Below are 19,728 nucleotides of genomic sequence, written 5' to 3' on the forward strand. Positions count from 1 at the left end.
CCATCTCTGATTGTTCTACGCATTACAAAATCCATGAGGAGGATAAACAACATAGGTGACAACACGTTCCTTTTGAGTACTCCGGTGTTCACTGGCAATTTATTGATAAGACTCCTTTACCATTAACTTTGCCCTTGCTATGCTCATGAACAGACTTGATCAAATTTACATATTTAAGAGGAATTCCATAATAATGCAGGACTCTCCACAAAATTGCCCGCACACTATCAAAGGCTTTTTCATAGTCCACAAATGCCATCAAAAGGGGATTTCTATATTCTACTCATTGCTGTACAACGTGTCCCAAAATGAAAATTTGGTCAGTACAACTACCTTTTCTAAATCCTGCTTGTTCATCTCTCAGCTTTTCATCAATCTTTCTTCCAGCCTCTTTAGAATAAGCATACTATATATTTTCATAACTGACGTAAGTGTTATGCCTCTGTATTTTTTTTTTCTTTCTGCCAACACTTGCTATTTTCACCAAAACTCTTAACTCCCATTCATCAAGTTTTGCCTCTTCATGCCACATTCTACAAAATAATCTTGTATGTAGTCTGGGAGTTACTTCATTTTTGGCCAGTATCATCTCAGCCATTATTATATCGTATCCTGGGGCTTTCCATCTCATATTTTTTTTAGGAAAGCTTTGACTTCAAACACACTTGAATTCATTCATGGACACATCAAGGTCTTCATCAGCTTCAGGAATATCAGCCAAATTATTCCTCACTAAAGTTTTCCATCCAATGTTTTCTTTCTTCATCTACTGTTGCCATAACAAAGCCATTTCTCTTTTTGATGGGTATACGCTCCTCCTTTGTCTCATTTTTATAGTATCCAGAGTATCATTTGATATCCATGGCTTTCTCCTTGTAACTGACATTCAATAAAAAAAAAAAAATTTCATTGAGCAGAATGTTTTATGAGAGAAATACATAAATATACCAAGGCACTTCCCCAATTTTGGGGGGTAGCCGACATCAACAATGAAACAAAACATGAAACAATTTGTATTTTTTCTGACTATATAAACCTGAGTCCTTGAGTAGTTGTATGCTTTCAGCTTGGCTGGAACATCGACTGTTAAAATTTATAAAAAGGTATTGGAAGTTACAGGCTGGTGATTGGGAAGCCTAAGGCTTGCAGAGTGTTTGAGGCAGGTAGTGAAACTTAAAGGACTCGGGCTTGTATAGTTAGGAAAAATACTTTTAAAATATGTGATTTGTTCCGTCACAAATAAAAACACTTGTCCTTTAATAGGAGACATTATTAGGAGGGAGAAAGCCTGGGATGTCAATACACTTGGACCTGATAGAGGTGCGGGAGTGTTGAGTCCTACCACCTTCCAACACTTGAGAATAGATTCTCATGGATTGGGCGAGGTTTTTGTCTGCTGATAGATGATTGAAAAAGAATCATATCCTCAGAAGAAAATGAAGTCAATGTATGGCCAATTAGGCATAATGTATCGTACATTCCATCCCTCCCCCTCACCTGCATCAAAGTCTGATCCAAGCAGTAACGGAACAACCGCTGCACCCCCACAGAGGGGAAGGAAGATAGTGAAAGGTCCACACGCTCCACCTCTAATCCTAAACTTACATTACTGCTGTTAACTTAAACAAGTTCCTTCTTGTCCTGTAGGGAACTAAGTAGGTAAGCTACATCAATTTGCTGAGCAGTTACCACAGTGTTAGAAATACAGTAATTTTTTTGGGGAAGATTATCATGTATGTCTTAAGAGCTTAAAATAATTGCTGTGATATGAATAACGATAGTAGTACAGTGTTTATAGTTATCATTATAATTAAGTTACAGTATATATGTAAAGGCTTAGTTATATACACTGTACAGTAGGTCTATTACATAAATGAATTGTGATTTCTAATGAATCTACTATGACGTGTATTTTTATTATGGCACAGGAATAATCTAATACAATGTAGGAAATATAAAAGGGTTTAGTAGGAATAGAACCATGCATACATGGAAGTTGGAAAGGAAGTGACGTCATTTAAAGAGATGCAATTCAGAAATTATGTTGCCTTAGTAAATAGGGTTTTTTTTTGTGAAAGTGTTTCCATCAAGTGAATAGGAATAATTTTAGTGACATCCCATGACATTATGCAAACGTAAAGTTCTTTTAATAAAATGATAATTACGAGATTATTTTGGGGATGAAGTTTAATGATTATCACGTAACAGCCATAAAGTACATACCCAAAGGCGGTATTTAGAAGTGAATTTGGCATAGCGGAAACACACTTCTTGGAAGTAAACTTGATATCAACAAAAACCTCCGGAAAACGAATCGAACGTTAATTTTATTTTCTCTTGTACATCTCCAATCTTGATATCAACAACTTTATTGTTTTTTAAATGCTTAAATTTGAATGATTGGCCTTGATTTTAGTGCTGTCTTTGACCGTGTTCATCATGAGGCCTTTGTTTTCAAAATGAAACAGTTGGAAGTAGGTGGGTTTTTTCTTAGCCTCATTACTGAATTGCAGAGTGGGCATCATAGCGAGCATAAGGATGTGATATCTGGTGTTACCCAGGTCAGGGTAGTGTTCTTGGCTCATTACTTTTTATACCATACTGGTATACCTCTGTTTATGTCAATTCAATGTATGTCTTTGTCAATTATGTGTTTTTTGTCAAAAATAATATATGGAGAAATAAAGTTTAAGCCATTTTATTTGCCTTTACGTCAGTCTGCCACAGATATTGAAGTTGTAATACAAAAAAAAAAAAAAAAACATTAAAAGCACGTAAATCATGTTACTGTAGAATAAATAAGAATAAAGGTGTATAAAAATCATATAATACACAACATTTACAGTAAATGTTAAAAGTATAATCATAAATCTTAAGAGAACAAAATATGAAAACATTTGTGACTGTTGTTGTTGTCATATTTTGTGGTCTTTGAGAACTTAAAAGTGTTTTCCAAATTATTTCCAATACTTACTGTTTGGCGGCATTGTCTCCATAAATTTCATCTATAGCTAGTATTATTAGTTATCATATGAAAACACACACACAGAGTCTCTCTCTCTCTCTCTCTCTCTCTCTCTCTCTCTATCTCTCTCTCTCTCTCTCTATCTCTCAATGAGGAATATTTACTTGAAAACTAACTATTCTGTGGTCACTTTTGCCTACTGAAACACTGGATACTAAATTTTCTTCTGTTGTTAGCACAATATCTGGTATGTTGTTTCCTCTGGTTGGTTTATCGACCCATTGATGGAAGAATTCATTGTTGTCAAATTCTAGTAGTCTATGTCCCTCTGTGTTTGATGTACTGTATAATTCATAGTGTCCCAGTTTACTGCTGCATTGAAGTCTCCCATTAGGACAGCTAGCTTATTGTTAACTTCGTGTCCAAGTTGTCTATCCAGCTTTGTCCTGTTCTTGTGTTTGATGTGCTGGTCTATATATTACTAGTATAGACATGTTTTTTTCCTATAGTGTTGATGTTTGCACCTGTTACTTCCCATTCGGTTTTTAATTTAATTTCTATGGGGTTTTGGTGATTTTTAACAAAGAGCATTACCCTTCCACCTTTTTTGGTAAGGCGATCCTTCTTGAAAAGCTTGAAACCTGGGATTTCAAATTCTCGGATAAAATCCTATGTTTTTTCTTGAATCCAGGTCTTGGTAATGACATCTAGTTCCTCACTAGCACTCATTGCCCTAAAGTTTTCCATTTTGTTTCTCGGCATTGAATTGTCACTGAGGAAATTTCCTCTTTTTTTCTCTTCCTCTGTGGCTTTGCTAGTTTCCCTGATTTACTAGTGTTTAAGTTTTATTTTTATCTGCATTATCCAAATTTTCTGCCAAATTTCCTCTAATTGTTGTTGGAGGATTTTTTAAGGGTCTAGTTTGTTCTTGGTCTACTGTGTCTAAGTAATTGTACAGGCTGAGATTAAGTTGGTTTCTGTATACTCTCTTGGCTTCTTCACTAAAGTGTACTCCGTCTCTTCAGTATAATTGTCTCTTGCCGTAGAATGTATCCAAAAGATCTATAAATTTTACTTTCTTTTTCTGGCATGTTGACTTAAGCCTTTTGTTTATCCTTATGGCCTTACTAAGGGTGAAGTAGCTGACATTGTGTCTTGGGAGAATACCTATAGCTATAGTATTGTTGATCTTATTTCTAGCTATTTGAACAGTTTTTTTTTCTAGCTATTTCCTATCTATAATAATGACATACATTTAGAATTAACTAGTAAAAGAGCTTTCCTGTACTTTCCTTTGAAAAAATCTTTATTCATTGTGAACTGATTATAGAAATTTTTTTAGAAATTTGTTTTGTCATATTTCTCTATTCTAAATAATAGTAAATCACTCTGATTATGTGTAAAAACACTTTTGGGCTCAAGCCATGTCGTCCTGATGGAAGGTTCCTATAGGTAGCTTTCTAGGGGATATTTGGCTACAGTGATATTCCCAGAGAATTGACCTTTAGGTCTCCAGAATTCTAACTCCTAGCATGAATATCCTTAAAATTTCTCTTAAGGATACCGCATAATATCAGGGGACGTATATCTTGATACGACACATAGCAATCTTCACCCCGAATAGCGTTTTCGCTTTGAGGGGAAGAGTGGCGAAAGACGGAAGGGGAGCCGTTACAGGTTACCCTTCCTCCCCTACTACTACGAGTATCCAAGATGACGCTCATTCCTATTTTTGTAGCAATTTCGCACAGTGGTGTTCCCTGTTGATCAAACGTTTTTGATCGCTTTTGTGAGGAATTAATATGCAATCTCCAGCTTCTTTTGCCTCTGGAAAGTTGAGTATTTATTCTTTACAGTGTATAATTTTTAGCTCCTGCTTCACAGTGAAATTAGAGTAATTTATTGTGTTAAGGAGCTAGGCCTGTCACCAGAGGCGCCATGGGCGCTGTCATTCGTTATGCATGTGTTATTTAGTTAGCAGAACGACTTTTCCGGTTGTAATAGCATTAATAAATTATGAAAGCTATTTAGGCACAACTATACTAGTAAAGATATAGATTTTATGCATAATTTCCTCTTCCTTTTGTCGATCGTATACGTTAGTGTTTCGGCGATTTAGGTAACCGAGATCTCGTCTCACGCTAGGCTACCTAGCCTTGCGCTGTAGTATACTTTCAGACATTATCCCCGTTAACCTCGTGTATCATTGTTTAAATTCAACGGGAGATAGTACATCTCCTAGAATTATATAACTTGATACTTGTCTCCTGTGGAGATTTAAGGGTAATCCTTCCCTCTGAGTGCCGCCGTAGGCGACAACCCTATCTGGTCTTGCCATAGAGTAGTTCACTCCGGCTTGACTAGGCTAGGGTTTTCTGTCTCCCACCTTTACCGGCGAGATCCCGGCTTTGGTTTTCGACAGAACCTCAGAGTATTCAGTCTTTCTGCTGACGGCAGAGCAGCAGGGCCGGCAGAGCAGCAGGGTGAGTAGTCACTCCCCTGCCAGCTTACAGCTGCCGGCATAAGAGGCTAAGCCTCTCTTGGCCGCACCTGAAGTGGTAGTATGATGCCCCCACCTTCTCCCCTGTGGTCTAAAAGACTAGTCCTGCTTCCTAGGCTGAAGAATAGATATTCTTCTGCCGCCTAGGATGTCGCCGATACTGAAACATTGTTTCACTCTTGTGTGGAAGTGGCGGCTACCCTGCTGCCTTCTTCTAAACTTGTTAGATTCGGCAGACCCTAGGCTGAAGAACAGATATTCTTCTGCCGCCTAGGATGGCGCCGATATTGAAACATTGTTTCACTCGAGTGTAGAAGTGGCGGCAATCCTACCAACAGTGAACAACACATTTCATTCATAAGTTACGATAACATCGTTGTCATTACAACACACTTGTGAGGGCACAAAGAGCAATAGAACTGCTGTTAACAGTAACAAAAGTGTATTCTGTATTGGAATGATACATGGAAACTGTAAGTCAACTACAGTTATTGGGAAAACTGCAAAAAGTCACATCTTCTTTAAACTCCCATCATTCACAACAAACTGCTAACCACAAACTAGAAGAAAAAAACACAGCTACTCAGCATACTGGTTTAGGGGCTGGGCTTCCCTGCCACTATAAATCTTAACAGCTGAAGTTCTAGCCAAGCTAAAAGCATACTCCCATTAAAGGAACAAATGAGATGGAGCAAAATATAATTGGCATAAGTTTCAAATTATTGCTGCCAAAAAGTAGAGTAACTACTGCTGGTATATCACCAGTGATGTCTGTCCATTTAGAATAGTTAAATTTTTCTGCCAATGAGCAATAAAGCCCTTTGTTGAAATGTTAGTGTTCATAGTTTTGAGTGTGTGAAACAGTAGTTAAATAAAATCATGCACTTACCTGTGCTCGGTAAAAGTCATTAACTTCACTAGTTTGATCCCCACCAATAACATACAGCAGGGAATTTGTGGCAGCTACTGCTGGGCTTGCCCGACCAACTGACATGGGTGGACATTCAAACCATTTGTTCTGTTGGATAGAAATGATATTCTGAGTATGACGGTAACTACAGAGCAGCTATAAGACATAATTCTATCATACCATAGAAAATTAAGGTTATTCAAAAGTATTCAACCATTATGAAAAAACAAATTTTAATACTGAAATTAGTTTCAATAGATATAGTCTTCATGCTAATATCACTGAAGCCTTTGGTTCCCTAACCTCTGAATAATAAACTGAAAACATTGGGGGTAAATAAAAATTTCAAGTTTATAAGCAGAATGTGGTTACAATCTCAGAATCTCGACAGTTTTTTATTAAATCTCAAAACACTTTCTCCTTGTTCCATAGATGTCAAAATATTAAAGAAATATATATACAGTAAATAGGAAAACCATAAATTGGTGGAAGAACATTCCAAACTAATATAAAGATTGTTTATTTTGAATCTTACAACCTTGACTTTGACTAAGGTGTGCACCCGAGTATTGTTTCAAGTATAAAATTTCTTTACATTGGCAATTAATGATAGTTGCTCAACTGTCATGGGGAGCGTGCAATGTAATCTTTACATGGATGTCTTTGCAATATACTACTCATCAAACAATATTCAGCACCTACAAAGAATTCTAAATAAATCCATTAAAAAATACAGGTTTGGGCTGTTGGTTTCATACAGTCTGCAGAAAAAGAAATACAAGTTATGTTTTACATGAGTGGTAGCTGAAAACAAAACCAAGATATAAACATCACATTAGGCGATGCTCATATCCGATTTCAAGAAAAGGTAAAATTATTTGGACTAATATTCAATACTCGCCTGAATAGGAAAGCACATAATATCTTTCATCAAATCTAAATGTAATGATGATCTCTACCTAATGATGAAGTTTTCTCGGAATAAATAATAGAGCCCAATATATGGATCAGGATCTAAAGCTACTTCAGTCTTTAGATCCTATAAACACTCAAGACCTGAGACTTGGTAGTCGAGCCTTTAAATCTTCCCCCAATATGTCAGTTTTATGTGAAAGTGGGGAAGCCACCTTTGTCCTTACACCAAGATTTTGTAACCCAGCGAATTTCATTGAAGATCCTATCCACTAGTTCTCCAATGAAGAAGTCCTCCAATCAAAGTGATACATTTATAAATAACCATGAACCACCATTCCCCGTAAGAGCAAATAAGCTACTACAATCTACAAACATCAGAATGAACCTTATTCGACTATCTTTCTTCTGTCTTGGATCATAAGGAAAACAAGAATATGCTCTCATCTTTTTTAGTTATCAAAAAAATATAACTACAGTATACTCCTAGTCATCATAAACAACATGCCTTGGAACATATTCAAAGGAAAGGACCTCATTATGCTATACATACATACATACATATATATATATATATATATATATATATATATATATATATATATATATATATATATATATATATAAATATATATATATATATATATATATATATATATATATATATATATATATATATACACATATATATATATATATATATATATATATATATATATATATATATATATATATATATATATACATATATACATACATACATACTGTATATATATACATACATACATATATATATATGAAAAATTTTAAGTAATTTTTATTTTTCCTAACATACTTACCGAAGAATTACCTCTTCGGAGGGTCCTTGATCCTCTCTCAAATTCGACCAAGATTTCCCGCGCAACCCCCCTATCTCGCTCCCGATAGTTACTACCCCCGCCGCCAGGATAATTCCTTCGGCCCGGATTAGGGCAGGTCACTGCTTTTCCCGGGTCAGGACATCATTAAGTTCTCCGTTAAGCCCGACTTGGCAATGGAAGAATGGCACTCGGGGACGGAAGGGAGGGCCATTACTTCAGAGGTAATTCTTCGGTAAGTATGTTAGGAAAAATAAAAATTACTTAAAATTTTTCATTTGTTCCGACACGAATACTTTACCTCGAATTACCTCTTCGGAGACTTACACTTTAGGAGGCGGGAGAGCCATTCTGCCACTTGGTTAGGCACATGGTGCCCGGAGGGCTACGTAATGCGGGGGTACAGAGAGCGGATAGGGGGTAGCAGTGGAAAACTTACGCTTATAATTTAAGTCTTACCTCTTGACATGTTCTCTACTGAATCTTCTCCTGAAGAAGTAGGGATGAGTCTATTCACTTGTTGGGGACGTCTTCCAGCCTGCCACTACACAGCTTGGAGGGCGGCGATGACTGTCCCAATGGAGAATCCATCCAAAGACTTTCTTGAGTAGTCTTTGAGGTAGTGGGCCGTGAAGGTCGACTGGTGTGACCAAGTGCCGGCCTGCAGGATCTGGCCCACTGCCATATTTCTCTCAAAGGCCAAGGACGTGCTCAGGCCTCTGATGTCATGGGGACGGGGAGTGCCTGGTACCGCCACCTTGTCTTCTTCATAAGCCCTAGTGATGACTTGTCTCAGCCAGAAGGAAATAGTGTTCTTGGACACTTGCTTCTTATTAACGCCTGAAGAGACGAAGAGGTTCTTGGCACCTGGACGGAGATGGGCCGTCCTTTCCAGGTACTTCCTGATCGTCCTGACCGGGCATAACTTCAGGTCGTCCGTATTACCTGTCTTGGGAATGGCCGGAACAGAGAAACCTTCGAACCTCGGGTCCCAGACTGCTGGGTTCTGAGTTTTAGCTACAAAGGAGGGTACGAACTTGAAAGATACCTCCTTCCACCCTTTGGAGTGTGCCACGTCGTAGGAGAGACCGTGGATCTCACCTACCCTCTTAGCCGAAGCTAAGGCTAGCAAGAAGAACTGTCTTGAGGGTGAGATCTTTGTCCCCGATATCTCTGAGCGGTTCAAAGGGAGGAAGACACAACATTTTCAGGACCTTGGCCAGGTCCCATCTAGGCACTCTCCTGGCTTGGGGAGGACAGGATTGTTCGAAACTTCTAATCAGCATCCCTATGTGTCTTGATGTCCCTAGGTCGATGCCTTTCAGGAGAAAGACTTGGCCTAAGGCTGCTCGCACTCCTTTAATAGCTGTGATTGACATTCCTATTTTATCCCTAAGATACACTAGAAAATCAGCTATGTCAGGGACCGAGGCTTCGAGAGGTCTTATTTGTTTTGTCGCGCACCATTTCGTAAAGGCGGCCCACTTCGCCTGGTAGACTACGTTAGAGGATTTTCTTAGATATAGGGACATCCTCTTAGCTGTGGAGGAGGAGAACCCCTCCTTCCTCAGGAGTCGCTCGATAGTCTCCAGGCGTGAAGGCGAAGAGAGAGAGGGTTGTCGTGGAACCTGAGGAAGTGCGGTTGACTTAGTAGATCTGACCTGGGGGGCAGAGGCCATGGCGGATGGCTTGCCAGGTCTTTCAGATCCGCGAACCACTCTCTCTCCGGCCACCAGGGCGCTACCAAAGTCATCTTTAGGTTTTGGGCGGTTCTTACTCTGTTGAGCACTTGTCTTAGCAGCGTGAAGGGGGGAAAGGCATAAACGTCCAGGTTGTCCCACCTGTGCTGGAAGGCGTCTTCTAGGTCTGCTCCTTCGTCTGGTACCGGGGAGCAATAAACCGGTAACTTGGCGTTGAGCTTTGTTGCGAATAGGTCTATCACCGGGGAGCCCCAGCGTTGAAGGATGAGTCTGGCTACCGCTGGTTGTAGGGACCATTCCGTCCCTACTATCTGACCTACCCTGCTGAGGCCGTCGGCTAGCACGTTCTTTTTCCCGGGGATGAACCTTGCTAGCAGTGTTACCTGGTGTTCGTCCGCCCAGTGCAAGATGTCTACAGTGAGGTCGCACAGTTCCTTCGACTTCATGCCCCCTTGTTTCTTGATGTAGGCTACCACCGTGGCGTTGTCGCACATTAGGGCCACGGTGTTTCCCTTCAACCGACTTGCAAAGTGCAGACATGCCTTTTGTACTGCTTTTAGCTCTAGGACGTTGATGTGGTGATGCTTTTCGGTCTCTGACCAGGTCCCGCTTGCTGTTTCCTCCCTCAGGTGGGCTCCCCACCCTAGGCTGGAGGCGTCCGTGAACAGGAGAAACTCGGGAGGACAGGACCCGAGGGGCATCCCCTTGAGGGAGTTCGCCCGGCATCTCCACCATTTCAAGGCTGTTTCCGTGTGCGGAAGGACTGGGATCGATGTTTTCTGAGAGCCTGTCTGGGACCATAGAGCCTTGAGGTTCCATTGTACGGGTCTGAGACGTAACTTCCCTTGGGGAACTAGCTTCTCTAATGAGACCAGATGGCCTATCAGCCTCTGCCAGTCTTTCGCTTTCCTGGGAAGCCCCGACAGGAACGGCTGAATGATCTTGACGAGGTTCTGTATCCTGTCTTCCTAGGGGAAGGCCTTCCCCTGCACGGTGTCCAACGTCATCCCCAAGTACCCCATTTTGTTGGACGGCGTTAGGTTCGATTTCTCCAGGTTGATAATGACTCCCAGACTCCTGCAGAAACGGAGGAGGTCCTTTCCTTGTTCTTCCAAGAGGGCCTTTGAACTGGAAAGGAGCAACCAGTCGTCTAGGTACCTGATGAGGCGGATACCTCGTTCGTGAGCCCATACTGAGACTGTCGCGAAGACCCTCGTGAACACCTGAGGGGCCGTCGACAGTCCGAAGCAGAGGGTCCGGAACTGCAGGATCTGGGAGCCCCATTTTACCCGGAGGAACTTCCGACTCGACGGGTGGACTGGAATTTGGAAGTACGCATCCTTGAGGTCGACCGTCATCATAAAATCTTTCTCCCTCAAGGACATCAGGACGGATTTTGGGGTGTCCATCTTGAAGTCCGTCTTCTTGACGAACCTGTTGAGGGCCGACAGGTCTATCACCGGTCTCCACCCCCCCGTTGCTTTCTCCACCAGGAACAGGCGGCTGTAGAAGCCTGGCCCTGGGAGAAGGACTTCTTCCATGGCTCCCTTTTCCAACATGGAGGAAACTTCTTTTTGTAGGGTAGCCCTTTTCAACGGGTCCCTGGGAGCTAACCATTCTGTTTGGGTGGCTGGGATCAGAGGGGGTGAGTCCGCTATGAAGGGGATCCTGTAGCCTTCTTTCAGGACGGACACCGTCCAAGCATCCGCCCCATACGTTTTCCATGCTTGCCAATGGGGTCTGAGGCATCCCCCAACCAAAGGCTTGGGCGGGAGTAGGGGGCCTCTCCCTCTACCTTCTCCTAGAGGGGCGGCCTGATCTGCCCCTCTTCGAGGCGGAGTAACCCGACCTGAAGGAGTTGGCAGAAGTTGTAGTTCCCCTGCGGGAGGGCTGAGGAGATGATGACCAGGAAGAGGAGTGGGCGTCCCTCCTTGAAGAGCTGGGAACCGCTTGAGGGGTCACGGTCCTATCCGAGACTGACCTCTTATACGGAGGTCTCCTGGAGGACGATTGCTTAGGGACGTTGACTTCTCTCCTCTTGGACACCTTCTCCATCAGTTCTTCCAATTCCTTCAAAGGAAACAGGAACTCTCCTCCTAGGGGTAGGGTGCGAATGGCTCGCGCCTGTCTGTCTGGGATCTTCCTTGCTACCCTGGAAAGCACTGTGTCCCTCTTCCGGAGGACCCAGTTGGCCGTCAGGGAGAGAGCCTGGTATGCCATAAATTTTAGCGCTTTCCCCCCGGAAGTGATAATGTCCGACAGGAGACTCTGTTGTTCCGGGTCGTCGGGGTCTGTGGAGGCCTGTACATTCACTAACGTGGAGGCCCACCAGTCCAGCCATGAAGAGACGTTAATCATGTCCCTCGACATCTCCTCCATCATGCCTGCTTCAGAAGCCGAGAAGGACACAGGGGCTGAGCTGGCCCTTTCGTCCGAGCCGCCTTGTCCTAGGACATCCACGGCTGAGTCCACTCTACAGGGGCCCGGGCGGCGTCCTTCTGGGATATAAATTTTGGCCTGTAGTTTCAGACCCTGGAGGAGTTTGGAGGAACTCTGGGACCTGGGGGCCTCCGCAGTGCTGGCCACCAAGTTATCTATGTACTCCTGGCCGAGTACTAGGTCTGGGGCGAGGGGCAGGGCCAGAGAGGACTTCGGCAGGACGTCCCGATGTGTGTACCTCAAGAGGCTCGACCTCCAGGTATTGACCTTCGGCACCTCGGGTTCAGGAATCCCATGGGTCCTCCTGATGCGGGCTACCACCCTTCTGTAGGCGGAGTCCTCCGACGGGGAAACCTCGCCTCCGTCGACCGAGGTATCGGCTTGGCTGGGGGGAGCCGTGCTTGGGAGGTAGACTGGCCTCTCCCTACCAGGTCCCAGGGAGGCCGTCCCGCAACCGTAGGGCGCACCGTACACGGTCGGGTCTCGCCGTGTGGCGGGTGCCACCGACCCCGGGAGGCCTTTCGACTGGGCCAAGGCTCTGGACGCGGAGGACACGGTCCCGGTGGGAAGACCCGAACCCGGCAACCGGTCCTTCCCGCTCGTCGTCCGACCCGGTTGGGCTGGTTCGGTCGGGCTGTCCTCTCGGAAGCGCGCTTCCTCCCGACGGGTTGGGTGAACCGAAGGCCTCGAGGACTTGTGCCTGAGAGTGAGGTCCTTCTTGCGTGGCCGGTCGAGCGGTTCCAAGTTGTATGTAGGCAGTGACAACTTGGAGGCTCGATCACTGGACCGAGAGTCTGGCGAGCGGTGCTTCTTGGAGTCTCCTGGGGGCACGTAAAACCATTCGCCGCCGCCGGGAGAGACCTCCCTCTTGTACCTACGGGAGTGAGAGCGTGGGCGCCTCCTACCGTGCCGCGACCTCGACCTAGAGCGAGAACGATCGCTATCGGTCCGCGCTCTCTTACGGTGCCGTCTTTCCCTGCGTTCTCCCTCGGAGGATGAGCCTACTTCCGAAGAGTCCGAGGGTGCCACGTTCTTCCCGTAACGACTGCTAGAGTGATGCGCAGGGGAGGCCCTTCGCCGCCGATCGTCCGAGACAGGGTGCTGGAGAAAGTCCTCGGGAACTGCCGTGGATACCGAGGGTACTGAGACCACTCTGCCCCTACTAGAAGGCCATGGACCCAGGGATACGTCCATCCTCAGCGGAGACCTCCCTGGAGTCTTCGGTAATTTCCAACCGAAGGAGTCGCTACTCGGGCGACGAATTCTCGAGTGGTTCTCTTCTGGCGGGGGGAAACCCGACGCACCGGCCCACGAGGGCGGGGGGGAGACCGAGAACGCCACACTGTCCCATACCCGGTCATCCGAGGAAGCGTGCTCCCCTGCCACGTGGCCCGATCCGCCCGAAACACTCGCGGCCCTTCCGTTTACTCCCGAGGGGCCAGCCCTTGGTTCCTCCGTCACACTGGGTTCACTTGGGAGGACACTATGGGTCACAATTACACTGGGGGCTTGCTGGCCACTCCTCTGCGAAGGAGACGGAGAGGCCGAGGCTTCGTCGGACCGATCACTGACCGACTGTAAGGAAGACACGCCATTCACTTTCTTTGGGGAACGCTTAGATGACTTCTTTTTCTTAGTACCATAACGTACCCACTGAATTCCGTCCCAATTCACGCACTCGGGACATGTGTCCGAGGAGGAACAAACTTTACCCCTGCACGTGGAACAAAGGGAATGCGGGTCCACCTCTGGTTTAGAGAGGAAAGCCCCACACGACTTTCCTGCTCTAGGACCAGGACAACGACGCACGTTCTCCATCGTTCGCACACGAAGGTCAACACTAACGAGTTACCGAAAAGCCTGGATAACACAAGGGAAACGGACTGAGGACACTTTGCGAAAACGCACTATCGCAGAAAAAACACAAGTCCGTACACTGGGAACACGTGGGAACACAACGCGCCAAAGGATCGAAAGATTTAAAACGAAAGAGTGAGATGCTTCGGATCTCACGACCAAGAACTTAATGATGTCCTGACCCGGGAAAAGCAGTGACCTGCCCTAATCCGGGCCGAAGGAATTATCCTGGCGGCGGGGGTAGTAACTATCGGGAGCGAGATAGGGGGGTAGCGCGGGAAATCTTGGTCGAATTTGAGAGAGGATCAAGGACCCTCCGAAGAGGTAATTCGAGGTAAAGTATTCGTGTCGGAACAAATATATATATATATATATATATATATATATATATATATATATATATATATATTACAATTAAAGTGCTCCTTAATAAAATCTATTCCCAAGTGGTGAATGTTGAAATATGATGGATTCCTGCCCATGTTAGGGTTATTGGTAATGAAAAGGCAGATGTTGCCTCAAATTTAGCAATAGATCTACCACAATAAGATATTAAACTACCTGCAAAGGATTATATAACTATCATAAAGCATTTAATAGTATGAAAATGGCAAACAATGTGGAATAATGAACTGAAAAACTATCAATTAAAATGAAGACCATCGTTTCTCCTTGGGAATCATCATGCCCGAAAGATGAGAGGACGGGTGTAACTTTAGCAAGATTGTTTATTGGTCATACAAAATTGACCCATGGCTTTTTAATGGGTAGCGAGTGTGACACTGTTTTAACCAGAGATTTATGTTTTGGTCAGAAAACTTTATTTTAGACATTTTATCTGATTCTGAGTATTTTTCTATTTCAAAGATTTTAATGTATCTAAGAAACAAAGCGCTAATAGATAAAATCTAAATATCCATTTCTCATAGGTTTCAATTTCTATCTATATTTTATAGGATTTGATTTATAAATTTTATCTCCTGAATTTACCTGAGCCTCTCTGTAGGAGTCAATTTTGACTCATTGAGCTGGTAAATCTCTATCCCTTTAATAATAATTCAAGAGAAAAAATCCAGCTAGGTTTTGGTCAAAGATTGCATAACACCTTTATTTATTACAGTTGGCAGCATTTTGGGAACAAACCGAGCTTCAATGAAAATCCCTTTCTTTCTGGAAGCTTCACTACACATGCCGTGCCTAACTACTTATATGGAAATGTCGATTAGCTCCGCCTATGCACAGGTATACAACAACAAACACCTATCTTCAAAATTTTGCCATAACAATGATGAAGAGAAGCAGCTAGTCTTTTTGTGACATTCTCAAGCCTAAAGTCACCATACCAACGACATTTCAGCAACTGAAGATAACTCGCCATCTCTCCCTTCAAATATATTATTGCTCTACTTTTCCAGCCCGCTCCCCTTATTTATCAATATCTTGTATCAATTTAGTAATTAAAAGTGAAGGAGCTGCAATATTGATTTTCTCTGTAAATAAGTTTGTGAATAAATGGTGTTTCTATTTATATTGATTTCCTATACACTATTTCAATTGCTATTGTTAAATCTTTTTTGTTTAGATTGGAACAATTCTATCATAACAGCATCCTACTTATACACTCGGAAGTTTTATTTACCTCCAAATGTACTTGATCATCATACGCTAATTTCAAGGCTTGCAAGGACTTACTTGTTGTCTTGGTATAGGAAAACTTATATGCCTAGAAGCCACTTTGAGATAAGGGTTGTAACTTATAAAAAGATGTACTTAAGCTGAAGCATGAGGTGAAGATTTGGTAGGTCTGCCTAATGCAGATAAATCTCAAAAAACCCTTCGAATTTGGATTAATGGGGATGTGATATCAAGAGTTTGAAAGGTCAATGGTGAAAAACAATCATTCCTTTGGATGAAAGAAAACTGACAAGGTCATCTCCATTGACAACTTTGTGAATGATAAATTATGAGTTGGAGACATTTAGGACTGATCTCCAACCACTAGACACTTCAGGCTTAAAAGTCACTCATGAACAGCAGAGGCAAGGGACAACGACAATGCCTTGGAGTCTTACCATATACTGTATACATATGATCAACACCCAAGACCAGGAAATTTCTGTAAGTAGTAAAATCGATGGCGCATGGTGCTTCTCAGCCGGCATGCAGCGAGCATCACTCTGAGCACACTCAACAACAGGAGACAAAGCAGCAGTGAGGGGATCAGCTTTTAATGGAGGATCTCCTACCTCACAATGGAGGGCAAAAGAATCCTCATCTTCAGGATAAACCTGGAGAATTACAGTCATGGTTTTGTCAGCCAGTCTTGAGGCAAACCCAATGACAAAGGCTAGGATAGGAATTTCTGTAGTCAAAAGAGGACATCTAGACTTCCAAGACCCCAAAGTAGTCAAAATAGAACAAACAATCTCGTTTAGATTTTTTCTAATAGCATCCATGAAATCTCTCCCATTGGGAGGATGACCCCTCCCTACAAACCACACAAGAGGATTCTGAGAAGCATCAATGTACAAACTACACAAGGAGATTCTAAGGAGCATCAATGTGAAAACCATACAAGGGCATTCTAAGAAGCATCGGTGTCCCCTGCACGTTGGACACAAAGGATGAGAAGCAACTAACACACGACTCATGATAGTCCCACATGGATGTTCGTCTACACCAGGACAAGTCCTCATAATACACTTGCTTCACAGTCATTTTAAAAGAAGAGAGGAAAACAATTACACAAAAGCAATGAAACTTCAAGGGCCAACGACGGACATCTGAACACACTCAAAGCCGGAAATAGTGGTACAGTACCCCACTTCAAGCCAAAGCTTGTCGACCAGACACAGAGACAAGTAAGACATACCTTGTCAGTTGCCAGATTCTCGATGATTCTTCATCGGCCATACCACCTTGCACACTAGAGTACAGTAGGGTCCCGAATTATGCGAGAATTTGGTCGATCAATGACCTCGTATAAATGGAAAATCGCATACTGTATTTCGAAACACACAACTAACAGAAATAATTCCATTGGGGCCATGGCAACCAGCAACTTGCCTATTCAAACGTGTTTACAACCCATTTCCAATACTTTCTAAGTACTATACTGTATTTTTTTATAATATCAAATTGTTCTTATAAATAAATCAAACATTTAATATACTTTGAAGTTCTAATAACTTGAAAAAAGGTTCAAATTACAACCAGGATGGGTGTCAACACCGTATATTTCCCGTTATAACACGACCCAAATTAGACAAATTTAAATGTTTGTCATATCTATTGTATAAGACAACTGGTGAATAGCAAAACCATCACTCTATAGACTAGCTTTTGTTGTATCATTTAAAATCCAGAATTATCAAAATAAAGGCGATTTTATATCATGCGTTTCCTAAACACACCAAAAAGCACAATAAAAAAGACACCCAATATTTTGTTTATGTTTATCTCTGACCATAACGAAGAAACAGACACATTTACACATCTGTGTATAGGTTAGTTTTTGCATCGACAGCAATCTTACCAAGTATTGATTATATGTTGATTTTGATATTACCAATGTTCTACTTAATTTTTCTTAGAACTTCCAAATAAATGAAATGAATGCCATTTATATAATGTTTTTCTTTATGACGCCGCCTGAAACAGAAACCTTCCATTCATTTACTGTACTCTCCATCTTCGATCACAATAAACAAACGAAGGCATTAAAGACGCATGATCAAAGTGATAAATAATGATATTAAAAGCTTTTAGTAAATATGTTATTACAATTATTATTTACCGTATCTATATAAATTCCTACATACGTAGCAAAGCAGGAAAACTATTTTTTTTTTTTTTTTGCGTTTAATCAACAATAACAAACTGCCGCTAGTGACTAATTTACGATAATTCTAAATGGTTACTAAAGATGATTGTCCATTCCATATCCAAAATTCTTTTCCTAACTTCAGTTATAAGTCAACTTGTAACCCACCTCAATTATGAAACCATCTAAAAAAAGAAGCAAATATTAGGCCGGTCTTTAAAGTTATCAAACAAGTAAGTTACTACTATAACGTTCGATGTCACAGAGATGGTGCGAGATTGGAGAAAGTAAGGAAAATTGAATCATGATTGATTATCAATATTGTATAACAAACTTTGTGAAGCAACAAAGATTTCATTTGTTAGTGAGATAGAGAGGGGTAAGAAATGAGATGTAGTGAAAACTAGCCCATAGAGAGAGAGAGAGAGAGAGAGAGAGAGAGAGAGAGAGAGAGAGAGAGAGAGAGAGAGAGAGAGAGAGTTTTAAATGTACTAAACAAAATATGATAGGTTATAACACATTGGTGCTTATGTAATATGATATTTTCATTAATAAAATAAATTTTTGAACATACTTACCCGGTAGTTATATATATAGCTTACGTCCCTGACGTCAACGGCAGAAAATTCGAAACTCGGGCCAACCGCCAGTTGGATAGCCAGGTGTACCACCCCTGCACCCTAGCGAGGTACCTGAGAACCATTCCAGTGACCCTCATATATTCCATGCCTCTAGTCTCTTAGAGGGGAGGAGGGTGGGACTAAAATTTATTTTATTAATGAAAATATCATTTTTAAACACAAGACTTACCCGGTAGTTATATATATAGCTGATTAACACCTTTGGTGGAGGGTTAGAGACAGCTAGCATATCTGGAATTCTACTTAAGAGTTAATTCAAACAAAACTTGAGGGTTCGTACCTGATAAGGAACCTGACTTCAATGATACTCTGCCTCATTATGTCTGCTAGCCTTATGAGATCCAGCGATCCTCCCAGGGGGCTGAAGATCTCGAAGGGACTGTCAAACCGGTGTCAAAACCTCATCATGACAGAACCTCCTCCAATAACCAGTTCCGGGTGCTCTCAAGGAACAAACATGACCACCTGACAAAATCAATGATTGTGGAAGACTGACACAATCTCCACAAACAACCATAAAAAAACAATTAAAAGTACCAAGAGAAGAAAAGGTTATTGGGATTATGGGAACATAGTGGTGGATCCTTCACCCACTATTGCACTCGCTACTACGAATGGACCCAGTGTGTAACAGTCCTCGTAACAAGTCTGAACACCTTTCAAATAATATGACGCGAACACGTATTTGCTCCTCCAGAAGGTCGTGTCCATTATGCTTTGTAGAGATCTGTTCTGCCTGAATGCTGCCGACGTTGCCACTGCTCTGACTTCATGAGACTTGACCTTTAAAAGTCTAAAGTCTGATTCATTACAATGAATATGAGCTTCCTTAATCAAAAGCCTGACAAAATATGACAAGGCATTTTTAGACATCTGTAAAGAGGGCTTTTTGACTGAACACCACAAAGATTCAGACTTGCCTCTTAAGTCTTTTGTTCTCTCCAAGTAGCATCTCAGAGCTCTAACTGGGCATAAGACTCTTTCTACCTCATCTCCAACCAGATCCGTAAGATTTGGAATTTCGAATGCTTTGGGCCAAGGCTGAGAAGGGCATTCGTTTTTGGCAAGAAAGCCTAATTGTAAGGAACAGACAGCTTTACCATTACGAAATCCAACGTTTTTGC

General features: G+C 42.4%; 2 protein-coding genes across 3 annotated transcripts in view; one reads left to right on the forward strand and one right to left on the reverse strand.

Moving 5' to 3' along the window:
- Hus1-like (Hus1-like checkpoint clamp component) overlaps positions 1 to 15,759 on the forward strand; it is a 128,021-nt gene extending 112,262 nt beyond the window's left edge. The window contains exon 7 of the mRNA XM_068366550.1: positions 15,261 to 15,759. The gene's annotated coding sequence lies outside the window, so the exon portion shown is untranslated. The remainder of the gene's footprint in view (positions 1 to 15,260) is intronic.
- LOC137634264 (actin-binding protein IPP) overlaps positions 1 to 19,728 on the reverse strand; it is a 107,794-nt gene that overhangs the window by 5,280 nt on the left and 82,786 nt on the right. For both annotated transcript variants that reach the window (XM_068366548.1, XM_068366549.1), the window contains exon 8: positions 6,355 to 6,483. In XM_068366548.1, coding sequence (XP_068222649.1) covers positions 6,355 to 6,483 — 129 coding nt within the window. The remainder of the gene's footprint in view (positions 1 to 6,354; positions 6,484 to 19,728) is intronic.

The sequence above is a fragment of the Palaemon carinicauda genome, chromosome 44, assembly GCF_036898095.1.
Source record: "Palaemon carinicauda isolate YSFRI2023 chromosome 44, ASM3689809v2, whole genome shotgun sequence".
NCBI lineage: Eukaryota > Metazoa > Arthropoda > Malacostraca > Decapoda > Palaemonidae > Palaemon > Palaemon carinicauda.